Genomic DNA, 12,690 nt, shown 5'->3' on the forward strand with positions numbered 1-12,690 from the left:
CTTCTGTCTTATTCACCATGTGAATGACTACCGAGTGACCAGAGGGACTTAGAGTTGAGAGAGAGTCCAAAATCTCAGGTTTCTGCTTTATTCTGTTCCAACTCTCACAACTACTCATGACTCATCACCAAAACACTGCAGATTCAAGGTGTCGACATGAGGCCACAGTGCTGGACAGTGAGGGGCTCTCACTGTGAGCTCCTCAAACCACCAAAGCCAAAAATGTCAGCAAAATTGTTTTACATAAACCTGAAAAAAGTAACAATGTTTACTTTGATAACTTTATCATAAAGTGTTAACATGTGCTCTCATTTATATTTAAACGTTAGACACATACAGACACATACGGATTACTTTTCCAAATGTCCAGGGATGGTTGGAAGTTACCGTAAGCCTGGCGAGGAGCAAAACAAACTGTATGGATGACAGCTGAAAGCTGGAAAAACATGCTTTAATTTAAGTCATGTCGTTGAGTAATCATTTCATTTTTTAAACTGCTGATATTTGTAAAGACAGGATTGTGGTAAAAAAAAAAAAAAGCAAACCAAGAGAGCCACAAACACAAGCAGGCAGAAAAAACAGACAACTTGTAAACAGTCCAAGACTTTATTCAGAGCTGAAACCGAGTAACTCGTGATCACTGCAAAGGATTGCGGTGCAATAACTATGGCAAGTACAGTAGGTCAAAGCTAAACCTGAATCTATTCCGTTAACAGTGATTGATGTATAGTATGGACATTTAGTTATTTTACAGTTCGACTTCAATCTCTTGTTCTTCTCTTCCAAACCCATTTCACTTGACCTGATGGTCCGACTGGGATTCTCGTAACGTCTGACCTATTTTTAGAAATGCAGTTGCATTCCAGTATCTAAGCAGTCACTTCAGTGCCTTATTATAACAGAGTGAACTGACAACATGAAAATTAAGCCCCAGATGTAATGAAAAACTTGTTATTTTACATGTCGTACACACATTTCATTTTGCAAATTACACATTTTCTCTCCAAACTGGATATTAGAAAATAAACATGTTATTCAAGAGGTTCTGGCATGTTGCAGTGACAGCTCAATGGCACCTCCTTGGCATCACTATCAGCCTCTGGCCCCTTACCTCCCTCCTCTGGATGCCAGTCTCGCTATGTAGCAATAAAAACTATATAAGACATCCTTATATATCAAATCCTTTCTTTAAGTAAGGAGAACCAGTATAACCTGGCATCTCTATTTAGCCTCAAGGCACCTTTGTCTCTGCGTCTGCCGTATGTCATTACGAGGCTGAACACATTCTTCAGGGGTGTCATTAAGACGGTTGTTCAAACGACAACAGTGCTAACTTTGAGGGAAGTAACCTGTGATATAATTGGTTTGAGGCAGCAGTTGTGACTTATTATGAAGTCAAACGACTGCCTCAAGTTTGTTTCCAAGTGCAATTGTCATTTGGGAATCTCGCCCAAGATCAGAAGCCACAAGATAAGACACTAAATCGATGCAAGAAATGATGAGTAAAATGTATACACGTTTATTAATCTTGAGACTCAAAGCTTCCAGCTAGTTAAACAACCTTGAATGCATTAGAGTCTAACCTGGCGTATAAAAGGTGAAAATGGCCAATGAAAGCAATTAGTGTTCGCGCTTCCTCACAGCCGCAGTCTGAGCAAGGTCGCAGGCTTTTAAAATATGATCGTATATGATCAAACAGAGCACCCAAGGAAATTATATTTCAGCTGGAAAATAAAAAAAAGCTGCAACTGAAGAGGGGATTTAAGGTGAAGCTAAAGAGAAAATCCAATTTGCACTTTGTGCCGCTAAGTTCCACATTAAGATGCGCGGTGAACAGTCATGGGTCTCACATACATTTCTCAGCACAAATTAATTGTAATATGACTTCATAAATTAATTTCACATCCTCCTAACAATAATCATTATTGGTTATTACTCCTATTAAAGTATATTGTGGTAGAAATCTTTTTGTACACTCGAACCATTGGAATGCCTCAGTTACACCGCGATCTATATTTACAGTAGCAGCTTTAAGGTTTACCTTTACTTCTGCAATGTGTACTGTATGTATTTATGTGCATATGCTAAATATAGTAGTTACATTTTAGATATAAAAATGATCATTTTAGCCACTGGAGAGAGCTCCCTAGGATATGTGAGCAAAGAGCCTTTATTCAGCACCACTTTTCTCTCTCAGCCACTGAGAGACCTGCATGGCATATGTGAAACAAATCATTTTACTTTTCTCTGTACGGAAACCTGTCAGCGGCACAGCGACGGTATGCAGGCAGGTAGAAGGTAGAAGCAATTGGATTCTTCCTCACCAGCGGCTCCAGGAGCTATCAGCCCCTATCCAGGCCTATGAAGGCAGAGGAGGATTGAGTTTGAAAGATGATAATAGACTCCTGAGGAAACTAATCTATTTCTAAAGAAGAAAGGGGTATAAATTCTCTCACTTGCCCCCCACGTCCACCTGCTCACCGTTTGCCTTTCATCGTTTCTCTCCGCATAGCATCACAGGTCAGTTTTACAATTGAAGTATACCAATTAAAAGGATCCTGGACAGCAAGGCAGCTATTATTGAAGAGAAGCAGATATTTCAAGTTCCTTTTTTGTATTTGTTATTAGTAAGATGTATAATATGTAAGTTATTGAAGGTTTCAACAATGATTTGAGCACTTTTATATTATTAAAAAAAAACTGCTTTTAAATGAAATACTGCATGTACATGTAGTTTGATTCTTGTAATTAAATGCTTTCCACACACCTTATGCTGAATATACAGAAATCCAACTTTACAACATATGCGGTAGCCGTTTGTTTTTTGACATCACCTTTTATAAATAAGTCATGGTTAGTGTTAATGAATGCCATGTAACTGATAAAAAATAATTCATACATTTCAAAGCCACCATATGCTTATAGGAGACACTGAGTCTTGTAGTTTCCACACAATCACTCCTGCCCTGTCCTCCTCTGTGTGGAAGTGAAGGTCCATGATTTATTAGAGCTTCCACTGGCCCTTTTTTGGATAAATAATCTTGAAATCAAGTCTGAAAGTTTCAAGCTGCAAAGCAGCAGCTGTTACAAGGCCAGGAGCACATGTAAACAAGGCAATCCCAGGACCCAGATGGCTCCTGTCAGTCTGAAGCTCCTGGATCTGCCCTTCACTTCTGAATCCTTGGCAGGATGGTGATAATGAAGATGATGTTTGTGATTACCGGTCACATCCGGGCTCACTGAGGAGAGAGCACAAACCAAAATGCCAGTCAGAAGGAAGCTCATTAGAAACATGACATCATTGGAAGGAATGATGCTGTGTGTCAGTGAAAGGATGAGACTGATATATTTCATTTGCTTTATCATCAACAACTGCCATGAAAAAAAACAAAAAAAACAACAACAAACCAACAAATCATCTCCCTTCCTTATAAAACTGCCCAAACCTTCTCCCTTTTTTTGTGTATTTTCCCCTAAATTCATTTAATTCTGCTGGAGATTCACAGATACACAACTGCATATATGTCACTGTTTAAGTACATAAGCACTAAATTCGTTGTGGAGTATTTTCAGCAGTAAATTAATGCAGATTTGTTGAGTTCTAATGCCAGCATGGAATTTTGCTCAATTAAACTACTGTCCTCATGTTCACTGCAATAAAGTAAGACGTAGTGTCGCTCTGTTTTAGGTTTTAATAGCTTTTGGAGGGCTATGGCATAGAGATGTCTCGGGCTTTGGATCTACACAAAATAATTAGGATCAATTTGTTGTTTATTCGGTGTGCTGCTGGCTGTTCTTTAGCTAGCAATGAATTGATTCTGCATGGGATGTTTTTTCGAGCAGCAACTTCTGGAGCTACAAAGTAAAGCCAACATGGAAGTGCCGAAAAATGGACACTTCAAGCTGACTGATAGGTATATGCTAACACAGGTAGATGTATGCTGGGAATCACAAGCTAATTCCTGTCACTGACCTTGAATTATAACTGTATAACTTATAATTGTAACTGGAGTGTTTTTTGGTATTTGCCTGCTGGAGAAGTTTGTACGGCAGTTCTGGTAAGAAAGATTATTTAGTTTTATTTTAAATGTTTATGTTAGCAAACACTGATTGGAAGACTCTTTGGTAGTAAGAACTTTACAGTCTAAGGAAGCACTCTGCTAACCAAATCTGCTAACTTTAATTTTAATATTTTAATCCAAAAATACTTCTGCCTCCTAAAAACATGTTACTTTCTAAAGAAAATGTCGCTGGCATTTAATTATAAGTCAAGTTTGCACATCTTTATATTATATTGTCAATATAGACCACATTAAAAGATACATTATTACCTGAGGTCTAATGTCTTGCATACATCTAACAGCTGCAATACAGCAATGCTCGGACTATATCATTAAGGGAGTTGGTTAATTTTCCACTACCCTATTTATAATCAGCTGATGCAACTACAGTGCACCTTCAGCCTCTGTGTCATCCCCCCCCAAAGGTGCTTTAAAAGGCATCTTGGGTGTTCCTTTGTGTCAACAGCCATTAATATGTTTATGTCAATGTTTTAACGGTGAACGCATCATCATCATAACACGCTATAAATAGTAATCCTCAGATGGATTACAGGAAGTTTTTTTCTTCCTTCAGTTTATGTGTGCACTCCAATTTGGGGCATCTCTAAATTACCTATAAAATTCTTTAGAGCTTTAAACACACACACACACACACACACACACACACACACACACACACACACACACACACACACACATGTATAGTAAAACATGCCATAGTAAAACAAAACAAAAAGTATAGATACAAAAAGTTAGAGTGAGAGAGGCATAATGTGCACACAACAATTCAGTAAGAGGGCATTTGTTTCAACCATGAAGCTATCAGTTTGAGTTTACACACCACCCCAAATAATGATAACATGAGTCTAATGATGTCATATTTGGATGCTAAATAATTTGTAAATACATACAGATACGCTCCATAGACGACTTCCTTTTCCCCCCCACTTTTACACATAGTGATCTAGTCTACAATTCCTGATACATCCATCCCTTTTCATGACTGCTTCTCCTCTTTGGGTCACACAGATGCTGAAGCCTATCCCAGCTGACACTGGGTAAGCAGCAGAATTTGGTGGGCAGATCGCTGGTCATTCAAAAGGCTAATACCAATTCAGAATAACCAATTAACCTCAAGTGTCTTCAGACGGGAGAAACCCCAAGCAGCCACAGGAAGCAACCTCCACCGTGATGCAACAGAGCTAACATCTGCACAACAGTGCCACTCGCTTTACGATGCAAATCATGCAAAATTAAACATAATTCTAGGTATTTAGGATTTATTTTGCACATATTGTAGTGACATTGTTTATGTGTATCCACATGCTATATATTTATGGCATGTGTGTGTTTGCTGATTGCATGATACTGTAGTCCTTTGCATGTTGTAATATCTTTTATTGCCGTTATTATAAGCGTCACAGTGATTTTTGCTACTGCTAATACTGCTGCTTATTTGGACACTATGTCAGAGTCTCTATTATATTGCACTTTTTCATCTAAGTAATTAGAATTTTCACTCTGATTGTGCATAAATCAGAAAGCTGTAGAGCAGTATGCCTCTGGTATTAACCCTCTGGCTGTTCACGCTGGTTTCACATTTTCTGAAAGGTGTATCATTAAACTCAGTCAAACCGGTGAATAATACTGAGCCTTTAAAAGTAATATCCTTGATATCAATCCATCACAGTTGGGCAGGTTAGTGTAATGGTGATCAAGTATCCCCGATAGTGGGCCTATGGTACAGTGTGCAGGATCATAATTTAATAAACTTTAAAAATAGAACAACAGCCCCTGGATCCATCTTTTTTACCCCTACCTTTAACATCATAGAACTTAAATATCCTAGACATCCCCTAAACACCCCCCTGTGTGTACACCTTTAAAAAAAATTACACCTCAACAGATATCAGTTCAGACAACTGCACCATGCCATCTGTCAGCATATATCTTGCTGTTTACACCTCTCTTTGGAGACTTGAAGTGTTCAGGGGGGAAATTCAATGTCCCTTGCCAAGTGAAATAGAGCATCCTCTTTAGCCTAGCTGAAGTTACTTCAGGATACCTCAGACTTCATCCCGGTTCATTCCCAGAGGGAGAGAGTGATGCTGAACTCCAATAGATGACCAGCTGCCCCAGGACTTTCGAGTTTCTTGCTTAGGCCCAAGAGTCATAAGTCTGTCACGGGCAGGATTAGTCTAACCCAGACCTTTTCAAAGTCTATAAAGGCTGTGCTATCAGAGGGTATCGTACAAGCAGAAATATAAGACTAGCTCCAGAGGCCATCTGTACTCTGGGGATTTAATTCTGATTTTTATGGTGCAGCAGAAATTGACTGCAGCTCTTTTCCCCATAGCAGCAGCACCCACAAAAATTACTAGTTGCTTTACCAGCAATCATAATCTACGAGTTTAGTCTTATTTCGTAAAATAACAAGAAGATAAAGGTAAAAACATATCATTATAACTAATATAAGATTATATCATTATATTTTGTATCTTTATGACCAGTTCATTATTCTAATTTGTTGGATTTCACCAATTTTTTTTGTCATGTAATGCCATGTTGCAGTAAGTGACTACACTTACACACAGGAATGACTTTTGAAGCTGGCTGTGATATGAAGTTAAGTATGCATTGATTCACTGTCCCCAGGATAGCTATTTGATGGTATACAGCTTACAGATAAGTCTTTGTGCCCAAGAGGACCTCAATCAATTCCTCTTACTGAAGCTTCAAGGTTCAAATGCAGCAACAAGCTGCAGACTAAATCACAGAATGTCTTTCTGATGAATAAACCGTGCTATGCTGAAAGCACTCTTTACTTTCTTTATTTTAGTTGCAGAGGAAACATCCAGAGACTTATTGTATATAAAAACTTAAAGGTACAGACATGATGTCAGATTTCAAGAAGCATCAACAAACATAAATGTAAATAAGTAAATACATAAATGCAGTGAATATATGTGAGGATTCAATTGAGAACTGAATGTATATAAGAAAAAAAAGGAACCAAAAGAATATGTCATAAACTGTAAATTTAGTGGATATATGTTATATTTTGTAGAGCAAAAATACTTCAGTAGTAAAGCAAAACTTTAAAACACGATTTTTTTGATTCCTTAACCAACATACGAAAATAAATGGAAGCAACCATATAAATAAGTACCCTCCCAGCAAAAAGAACAGTAACATCAGTTGTATAACAGCCCTCAAAAAGCTGTAAGAATGACCTGATCTTGTCCAACAGGAAATTTCCTCACCTGCAAAGGTGCCTTCCTGACTCCAAAAATGAGTCAAATTCGAGGTAAAATGCCTTCGCAGCAGACATAAACATGTTTATAGACAGGTGCAGGACAACAGCACAGGTGGAGAATATTTTATTCAATGAATTACTCATTCAAATTGTAGACATGCATATTTTTAGGCCTGGCCACAATGAGTGACAGTGGTTTTGTCTATTATTATCTTGCTCAGCAGGATTCAGTTTTACCTAAAGATACTCTGGTAAGTATATTTGGTTTATACTTTTGTTTTGCTAGCCAAAATATTTCATATTCACATTTAATATCACAGTGAATTTGAGATAAGCTTTGCTAATCAGGCTAGCTGTCGAGAACTAGCATTAGCTGCTAACCGAAAAGTGCAAAAATCAAGGCTCCTAAATCCTAGCTGACAAACCAGCACCACCTTAACATGATTATGTCAAAACATAAAGGTTCAAACATACTATGTTTGAACTTTTTCTTTCATGCTTTCTTTTTACCATCTGATTATTATTGTAACTGTGACTGGAGAAGTCCTCTAACGTTAACAAAGCAATAATTTCATATTGTGCTTCAACCAGCAGCCTCAGATCAGATATATCTCTTCCATTAAATGTGCAAAGTTTACAACGAAACAAATGCGGGATTTTTGTTGACGTTGTTAGAAACCAATTAAATTATATATCTTATCGCACCTTATTGTGTATTCATGAACTTGTAAGGCATAATGAATCCTGGTACAACACAACAACTCAGTGCAAAATGTAACTGAATTCACTTTGACAGAATGAGCAAAAGCTGAACAATGTGGAAAACATAAAAGTGAGATTCAGAACAGAACTAGACTGTATTAGGATGCACAGGGGTACATAGTGACACAGTCAGTGGTTGGATTGACTATTATGGGATGTGGATGAGGTTTAATTTGCATTACTGACTTAATCACAGGGTGCTGTGTGTGTAGTCTGTGATGCCAAAAGCAATGGCCAGAAATCTCTTTTGGGGGAAGGAATGAAGAAATGAAGACGCAACAGGCATTTTACATTGCCAAGTTTTGCAAGACACTGTTAGGTTTCATGTGCAAATACAATCAGACAAGGGAAGGTTGAGGCTGGGAAACCAAAAAAGGGAGCAAAACTAAACAGTTTCATGTAGCTGGAGTAGATAATTCTGCAGTTTAACAGTAAAATATACATTAAAGGTCATCTTTAAATTCTTGAAGTAAATTCTCAAAACTGCTTCTTCACTTTGCACCCACATACTTCATTACAAAAAGACTAATACGTGTTACTTAATCGCTCATATATGCACAAATATTGACTTTGACTGCCTTCCAGCTATTAATATCCACCATTATCTGGCTATACATTAAGTAGGTTCTTTTTATGAACAATAAGGAAGGCCTACACAAAAGAGCAAATTATGGCTCTAAAAGGAAAACTACATCCTCAATGTACAACAGACAATAAATATTTCTTGTGGTCGGTTCAGGAGGCAGCCTATCTAGTCTCCAAAAACTATTGGATGAAAATAGATATAATGGGCTGCCTTTCTTGGAATCCAAGCAGAGATGATTTTGGAATTTGCTTGGAAACTGCTCCTGTAATGACATGTTTTACTAAACCCACAGAAGAGAGGTTAGAGGGTTGGAAAAGGTGCTTGGGCTGAAGAGAGACATAGGGCAGAAAGAGAGGCTTACAACTGAAGTGAAATCAATACAAGCTGATTTCCCGAGGACATGGACCAGCAATGATCAATACCACACTAACAGCACTAGGAAAAAATACCTAACAACTGCAATGATAGAAAGCACCTTTTGTATTATTATAAGCGGTTCAACCTTCAGAGTTTTTACGTCCAAATCTGGTTTAGTAACAAAGTTTTATGTACAGCCTGATTTTGACAAACTCCATCAGAGCTTGCTGTAGTTTAGAGGTCTTATTATTATGTAGAGTTATCTTCAATGGGAAGTGTCAGTTCATCCATCACTCCAGTTCTAACCTGGTGGCCAAACAATTCAATAAAAAAAAGAAGAAAACATCAAACTTCTCACAGGGTGGCACGATAGTGAGTTTGTCAAATTTGGTGAAAGAAAATGCTCCAACTGTCTCCTGTTTTCAAACTTAATGACAGATTAGAACTTCAGTGATGCTACTAAGATGTTTTTAAGTAGATATTTAACTACTAACTGAAACTAGTAAGAGCAAAGTTGTTTGGGCAAGAGTTCAGTGAATTGATTTTAAAATGCATTTTCTTAAAATACGTCAAATAAGTACATCAAAGCTACATCAACATCGAGAGATTCAATTTAAAGCTCAATCAGGGATAGCCACCTAAATATTGACCATATAGATGTTTGACAGTATACAGCTCACAGATAAGTCTTTGTACTAGACTATTTGTGTGTGTATGTGTCTTGGGTACAAAGAAATTTGTGTGGAAGCACAGTTCCCCGAAAACATGATGGATTCCAATAAAATGACTCTAAACATACTTGAACATGAAATAAATGTAAATATCAGTCAATGTCAGTTTGTTTGAATTGGAGCCTTTTCTTTTCTGAACTTATCTTTAGCTGAGTACATTTCATCTCACTTAGGTGCATCACTACCTTTTAACCACATTGATTTCTGTTATTGGGCAGTGCTGCTAGAAAACAAGCTGCCAGATGGAACAGCTTGTTGTTTATTTTCAGTCTGTTGTGAAACTGTAAGTTTATAGAGATTACACCAGCATTACAGAAAGGCAGGAGCAAAAACCAGTGATTCGGTGTTCCAGTGTTTTACCACCACGCCCATACATGCTGTTATGGGTGAGTAAACAACTATTCCCCTGAAGGTTATTTCTGAGTATTTTCAATAAATAATTAAGAAGCCAGCATTTAAACTATTACTTATATGAGATTATATGATGGTATCCTATACTATACTATAGTGAAATATATATACTATATTACACCATAATGACAACTTTCATTTATAATTTGAGAGAAGTCTGGATATGTGGAGTGTAAAAATGAGTATGTGTGTGGTTTCAAATACATGTGTAAGTACCTGTGTTTTCAAAGCTAGCTGCTCTTAAGTGTTTCCCCAACGCCTCTTCACACCTTCTTCAAAGTCTCTTAGAATCCTCTCACCAGCAGTAAAGTGTGTGATTACGTATAGCTAAATCATATGTAGTGGTTAGCCTTTACTTCTGGAGGGAAAAAAATCAAGCTGTACAAAAGTCATTCTTCTGATCAGAAGCAGATGATGTGGGTACAAAATGAACACAACAGAACTAAGTAATAAAGTATTTAAGCAACTAGAAAAAAACAGGTGTAGATTTTTTTTCCTGAGGTAATACACTCAACAAAAATATAAACGCAACACCTTTGTTACTGCTCCCATTCCCCATGGGATGGACGTAGAGACCTAAAATTCATTCCAGATACACAATATAACCATCCCTCCCAAACAGTGGTCACAAATCAGTCCAAATGTGTGGTAGTGGGCACATCTGCTATATTGAGATAATCCATCCCACCTCACAGGTGTGCCACATCAGGATGCTGATCTGACATCATGAGTAGTGCACAGGTGTACCTCAGACTGCCCACAACAAAAGGCCACCCTGGAATGTGCAGTTTTTTGCGCTATTGGGGGTCTGGGGACCCAGAACCGGTCAGTATCTGGTGTGACCACCATTTGCCTCATGCAGTGCAACACATCGTCGCATGGAGTCTATCAGATTGTCAATTGTGGCCTGTGGAATGTTGGTCCACTCCACTTCAATGGCTGTGCGAGGTTGTTGGATATTCGTGGGAACTGGTACACGCTGTCGTATACGCCGGTCAAGCACATCCCGAACATGCTCAATGGGTGACATGTCCGGTGAGTATGCTGGCCATGCAAGAACTGGGACATTCTCAGCTGCCATCTGCCCTGAACAATGTGAACCATGATTCATCCGTGAAGCGCACACCTCTCCAACGTGCCAGACGCCATCGAATGTGAGCATTTGCCCACACAAGTCTGTTACGGCGACGAGCTGGAGTCAGGTCAAGACCCCGATGAGGACGACGGGCATGCAGTTGAGGTCCCTGAGACGGTTTCTGACAGTTTGTGCAGAAATTGTTTGGTTGTGCAAACCAATTGTTCCAGCAGCTGTCTGGGTGGCTGGTCTCAGACGATCTTGGAGGTGAACCTGCTGGATGTGGAGGTCCTGGGCTGGTGTGGTTACACGAGGTCTGCGGTTGTGAGGCCGGTTGGATGTGCTGCCATATTCTCTGAAACGCCTGTGGAGACGGCTTATGGTTGAGAAATGAACATTCAATGCACGGGCGACAGATCTGGTTGACATTCCTGCTGTCAGCATGCCAATTGCACGCTCCCTCATTGCTTGTGGCATCTGTGGCATTTTGCTGTGAGACAAAACTGCACATTCCAGGGTGGCCTTTTGTTGTGGGCAGTCTGAGGTACACCTGTGCACTACTCATGATGTCAGATCAGCATCCTGATGTGGCACACCTGTGAGGTGGGATGGATTATCTCAATATAGCAGATGTGCCCACTACCACACATTTGGACTGATTTGTGACCACTGTTTGGGAGGGATGGTTATATTGTGTATCTGGAATGAATTTTAGGTCTCTACGTCCATCCCATGGGGAATGGGAGCAGTAACAAAGGTGTTGCGTTTATATTTTTGTTGAGTGTAAGTTGTATAACTCATGCGTTTGGATATTGGTAAGGCTTACAGTTATGGTTGTGGCTCTTTTGATTGACGTGTGTGCCAACAAAGGGAGCTATAACTACGTCCCTAATGTTTTGGAAAAAGATGCAGGTTTTAAAATTTTGCCTTGGTAAACCACCACAGTTGATTTTAAATCAAACAGTCAATATGTGGATGAAGTGTAAACTGTAAATTTTAATTCAAATGGTTTTGTTAAAATTTTACATCAACTGTTCAGGAATTACAGCAGGTTTATACATATTTGACTGTTTTCAGTGGATCAAAATCAACTGGACAAACCAAAATGATCTTAAATACCAGGTGTGTGTTGATAGTGTGTAGTGTGGATCCCAAAACTTTTTCTTTTTTGAAAGATTCAGTTTTCTACAAAGGTGTAGTGGTTAACACATTCACTTTGTGAGGGAAAGGTTGCTGGTTTAATTCCATTTACAGACACAGATCCCCACTGGGGTACCCAGTATAAAAGTCTGCCAAATCCACCTTCAACCAGCAGTGGCAACCCCTTGTGGCATGGAGCAGAAAGTGATGTAGGCCAATACCAGCAAATTTCACTTCAATCAGCATTTAGCACAAGTTAGCTATTCCAGTAAAACAAATTCAGTCTCTTCAGCTTGGTTAATTTATAATAA

General features: G+C 38.7%; 1 protein-coding gene across 1 annotated transcript in view; it reads right to left on the bottom strand.

The window, feature by feature from the left end:
* Positions 1-592: 592 nt before the first annotated feature.
* Positions 593-12,690, bottom strand: part of gpc5a (glypican 5a) — a 163,732-nt gene continuing 151,634 nt past the window's right edge. Inside the window, exon 9 of the mRNA XM_005932695.3 lies at positions 593-3,239. Within this exon, the coding sequence (XP_005932757.1) occupies positions 3,085-3,239 (155 nt within the window). The 3' untranslated portion in view covers positions 593-3,084. The remainder of the gene's footprint in view (positions 3,240-12,690) is intronic.

The sequence above is a fragment of the Haplochromis burtoni genome, unplaced genomic scaffold (genome assembly GCF_018398535.1).
Source record: "Haplochromis burtoni strain Fernald_Lab_line unplaced genomic scaffold, NCSU_Asbu1 Contig_161, whole genome shotgun sequence".
In the NCBI taxonomy this organism is placed as follows: domain Eukaryota; kingdom Metazoa; phylum Chordata; class Actinopteri; order Cichliformes; family Cichlidae; genus Haplochromis; species Haplochromis burtoni.